Source organism: Benincasa hispida, chromosome 7, assembly GCF_027475165.1.
Source record: "Benincasa hispida cultivar pf3 chromosome 7, pf3_genome.v1.1, whole genome shotgun sequence".
NCBI classification, from domain to species: domain Eukaryota; kingdom Viridiplantae; phylum Streptophyta; class Magnoliopsida; order Cucurbitales; family Cucurbitaceae; genus Benincasa; species Benincasa hispida.
The window spans coordinates 20,997,005-21,001,616 of NC_143484.1; the positions used below are offsets into that span (position 1 = coordinate 20,997,005).

The window sequence follows — 4,612 nt, forward strand, 5'->3', positions numbered from 1 at the left end:
GTCTAATTAATGTAATTATAGTAAACTACCGTTTTGGAGATTCTGTTTGGAGATGTTGGAGATGCTGTTAGAGATGTCATCAAACTTTCTTCTATGTATTCGTCAAGACATTTGTTTTGTACACCATCTTTGTCAACTTTTCTCTCTTTTATGTAACAAAAATTACTATGAACTTTGTTTGTTTATTTGTTTTATGTCAATATGTTGGATTTGCTTAATAATGTTCTAAATATTAGGTTATTCATATCAAATTTTTTTTGAAAAAAAGGGGAAAAAGGTAAAAAAATAATAAATACTGTAACAAATAATTAAAAAAATGATAAATGTAAAATAATAAAAAAGATAATAAATAGTAATACTGTAACAAATAATTAAAAAAATGATAAATGTAAAATAATAAATAAGGTAACGAATGAGAATTTTGAAATATTATTGGCTATAGCTAAATATGAAATACAAAATAATATTTAGTTAGACTATTATAATTTTAGATATTCTCGCCCCAAATGCCCCTTTTATATATTAGGGTTCTAGAGTTATATATTATAAAAGTTAAGAAAAAAGCACTCCTCTCTCTCACTCTCGCGCAGACACCTTCGCCAGGCCCTAGCCGCCGCTCCCCCTCAGACACATTCGTCTACCGTCGGTCCGCCCACCTCGCCGCTCCAGCCACTCCAGCTCGCCGATCGTCATTCACGGCCGTCGCCGTCACGTCCGGTGGTGGGTTTTTCTTCTTCCGTCACGTCCGCTCCAGCCACTCTATCTCTCTCGTTTCTGTTCTAGCGCATCACTCTCGCCGCCGTCCCTGTCGCACGCCCGCGGCCGCCGGTTCAAGCAGTGGTTGGAGTTCGGGTGAGTTCTCTAATGTCCAGCTTCCGTTTGGCATAAATTTGTTACTCATAACGTGTTGATGATAGATTCAAGATTTAGGATTTGATTAATTTTAGTAAGTTCAAACGTGAGTTCTCTCTCGTTTCTGTAATTTTAGTAAGTATTAAGCCTCTAAAACCCCTAAAACCCCTTCTTGAATTCACTTATGTTAGATGAAATTTATGATTTGATTAAAAGTCAAAGTGAGTCGTTTAGTTTGTCTAGGAAACAAGGTCTCTGAGCTGTTTGGACATTGTTTAGTAGCTAATTTATGTTTGCTTTAGTGGATTTAGTGTGTAATTTGGTGGTTAAGGCTCTGAATTTGTAGGCCTTTTGTTGTTTGTTCATTCTTTATTACTTATCCACAAATTAAATTTGGAAGTTTGGCATTGGGATTGTCAACATGATTTGAAACTCTTAATGGCTTATGAATGTTGAATATTTCCTCAGGTGTTTTGTGTAATGTTTAAATCCTTAAGTTTTAGGTTGTGGATGTTCTGTGAACAAATATTCTATCAAGTTTGATGTCTAACTTCGGGTTAATTAGGTAAGAAAGTTTGGTATTATTCCTTAGTTTAGTGCGAAATTTGGGAGAGAAATTACCAAACATCTTGCACTCCTTCATGTTTAGTTCAAGTAAGTTGCCTTTCCACTTTTTTTTTTTTTATAAAAAAATGTTATGATTATTTATTTAATTTTTTTTAGTAGTGTATCATGAGCTTTTGTTTGAATGGTTATATTGCAAAAGTTTAATATTCTTTAAGCTCTACGCATTTTTGTTTTAATAGTCTTTAACGGAGAAATATGGGAAGAGGGATCCTACACCCTTGTTCGAGAAAAAGGAAGGATAGAGATGATGTTGAAGAGGAACATGCAGATGTTGGTATTCCAATGGCTCTTTCAAATATGCACATGAAATCTAGAGTTATTTTCGTACTTGAGAAGGCATCTTTGACACTTGCCTTGGTTGGAAAGGTAAAAGCTTTGTATGTTGCATTTCATCTTTCTTGATACTCTCTAATATTTATTAATTTTTTGAGCTTAACCCTTTAATCTTAGCAAGTAGTTTATAGGTTTAAAAAATTAATTGTTCTTCCACTTGTATATAATGGTACTTGTTTTTCTATGATTGTTGTGTGTATGTTTCTTTAGAACTATCAGATTTTAAATCAAGAAAAACATGCTGAATTCTTGAGGAGAAAGAGAATGGACCCATACAAGTATAGACCTGATATAGTTCATGAGGTGAGTATCTTATTTATTTATTTTTTGTAATAGAATTACATTTTATAGTTATATGAAAAGAAATGTTGATCAAGTTTAGCAATTACAAAAATTTCTCTTTAGAAGATCAGAAAGAAGAAACTCCTTTAAATATTGACACCACACTCGGGAACAGTAATAGAAGTTTTGTGATCTTTGAACAAAATATAATCTTACATTTTCTCTATGTCAGGCTCTTGTTCATATCATGTATTCTCGAATCTGTATGGCCGGTTTAGTTCAAGCAGTCTTTATAAGAACTGATGAAGGAGTTCTCATCCAAGTTGATCCACGGACTCGAGTACCAGAATCATTGGACGAGTTTTGTGAAATGATGTGTTAGTTCTTAACTTCTTCTTGCATAACAAAATATTATTAGCTAGTGATGTGTATGAAACTAATTCCTTATGATGCTTCTGTTTAAATTTCTAACATATGATTATATTGCAGCTCAATTGTTGCAAAAGCTTAGCACTAAAGCTAAAGGCAAACGTGGAAAACTATTGCAAGTGGTCAAAAATCCTGTGACCCAATACTTACCTATCGATTGCTTGAAGATCGGTGAGTTGAGCTAACATATTTGGAAAGATTGGTTATATTATAGAACATTTTGTAACCTAGAATAATGACAATAATCCAGGTCTTTCTTCAAGTTCCAAAAAGGTGGTTGAACCACGAGACTACCTCAAAACTTTCAGCAACGACGTCAATCTAGTATTTGTGGTAACTGATTGGTTATTGTAGAACTTTCCAATTTCTCATACCATGCATCAATTATTCTTTTCAAACTTGTCATTTTGAGTGAAAACTAAATGCTTATATGGATATTCAGATTGGCGCAATGGCTCATGGCAAAATCGATGATGAAAACATAGATGAATTAATATCAGGTTAGCTCTTTATAAGTTATTTAGATCATTATCTCCTATCAAATTAGCACAAAAGTTTGTCTTTTGTGTTGAACTGTAAGCGCTTTATAATTTAATTGGTTTTCTTTGCCCCCAAAAGAACGAATTGTTTTATCGAACTTCCTTTTTTCTCCTTTATAACAAAAGTAGACAAAATTTGCTGCAAATGAATTGGAAATACTCAATTGTTTTCACGGGCTTGCATGCAGTTTCTGGATATCATCTAAGTGCCAGAGTTTGTCTACGCATGATATACGAGAGCTTGGCTAAGAAATATGGAATTTGGTGAACTAACCACATCCTATCCTTGTACAGCATCACTATTATACTCAAAAGCATGTCTTTGTTTATTTATTTACTTTGGAATTATATATCGATTTTTTTTGGAGGGGAAGTGCTATATCTAATTGTTGTAATAGATAATGTATAGAGCGATCTCTAGTTTGGGTACTTTTTAACAAAAAAATGTATTGAATAGCCACATTTGAGATTGCAATTCAAAATATTGAGAAGTATCTAACATTTTGTCGTTCGTTATAAGGGCTTGTTGTTTAGAATGATTTTTGAAGAGTATAAACTTTCTTTTTAACTTAAGGACACTTATTTAAACACTTAGAACGTCAATTGAAACACATCAAAGTTTATGGATGATTTTTGTATAGTTATACTAGCTATATTTGTCCTTTCAATGCTTTTTGTTTCATTTTTAGAAAAGAACTGGGTTATCAATTTGTTTGGAGTTAAAGAGGGAATTCGATCTTTTAATTTATTGTTTGGTGTTGATTGCATTAATTATTTGTGAGTACTCAAGTTGGCTTTATATTTTAAGTTTAGGTTTGAGATTGGTTTTTTGTTGGATGTTCTTATTTTAAAATCTAGGCTTCCTTTGATGCTTTTATCTCTTAGGTTTGAGATTGGTTTCTAATTGGATTCTTTTACTTCTAAATTTAGGCATTGTTTTATAAGGATTTGTTTTTTAGTGTTATGTTTATGAAATTTATGTTTGTATTCCTCATAGTTTGTAGGAAGGAAAATTTTTATAGATAGAAAGAATGTTAAACTATTTATAGAAATAACAATTTTTGTCATTTTGTGTAATAGTTTCCCTTATTTTCCTATTTTTAAAAATCCTCCTCATAGAAATAGATGCATTTGGTCCCTAAAATTAAAATTTGGTCAATTTAGTACTTCAATTATAATAAAAAAAGAAAAAGAAAGAAGGTTTTAAGTATCATCCCTACATTAATTAGGTGTTTTTTCCTATTATTTTATTGCCTGTCTCTTCCTTGGTCAAATTCTTTCCCAACATCCATAACCTCACTGATTGCTTGCACCCATTATGAAAGTGCCTACAAAAAAACATACTTCATTGCTTAAACAGTCTGACCATTATAGGAAGAAAAGAATAAAGGGGTAATAAGAAAAATGACTAAATGTAAATAGTACAACTTGAAAAAGAGCGGTGTTCAAATGATTTCATGAACCTAAAACTCGATCTTATGGATTGGGTGGCTCATAAATTTTACCTAAAATAATCCAAATTAACTTGAATCAACTCTAGCTTATATATG

At 32.0% G+C, this 4,612-nt stretch overlaps 1 protein-coding gene across 2 annotated transcripts; it reads left to right on the forward strand.

Annotated features, from left to right (window-relative positions):
* The first annotated feature begins 542 nt into the window (after window positions 1–542).
* Window positions 543–3,581, forward strand: LOC150035026 (uncharacterized). Of its 2 annotated transcripts, XM_090315427.1 has the most exons (9): window positions 543–852; window positions 1,418–1,506; window positions 1,659–1,845; window positions 2,023–2,115; window positions 2,327–2,471; window positions 2,584–2,694; window positions 2,774–2,856; window positions 2,966–3,023; window positions 3,251–3,581. In XM_090315427.1, exons 3-9 carry the CDS (start codon window positions 1,675–1,677, stop codon window positions 3,328–3,330), a joined length of 741 nt encoding a protein of 246 aa, XP_090171553.1. In that variant the 5' UTR covers window positions 543–852; window positions 1,418–1,506; window positions 1,659–1,674; the 3' UTR covers window positions 3,331–3,581. The 2 variants fall into 2 exon arrangements, with proteins under 2 accessions (XP_090171553.1, XP_090171552.1); XM_090315426.1 differs by lacking the exon at window positions 1,418–1,506.
* Window positions 3,582–4,612: the final 1,031 nt, after the last annotated feature.

Coding starts and splice junctions, on each gene's coding strand:
- LOC150035026 (XM_090315427.1), top strand. CDS start 1,675: ATGGGAAGAGGGATCCTACACCCTTGTTCGAGAAAAAGGAAGGATAGA. Junction 1,846..2,022: donor CACTTGCCTTGGTTGGAAAG/GTAAAAGCTTTG, acceptor ATGTTTCTTTAG/AACTATCAGATTTTAAATCA. Junction 2,695..2,773: donor TATCGATTGCTTGAAGATCG/GTGAGTTGAGCT, acceptor ACAATAATCCAG/GTCTTTCTTCAAGTTCCAAA.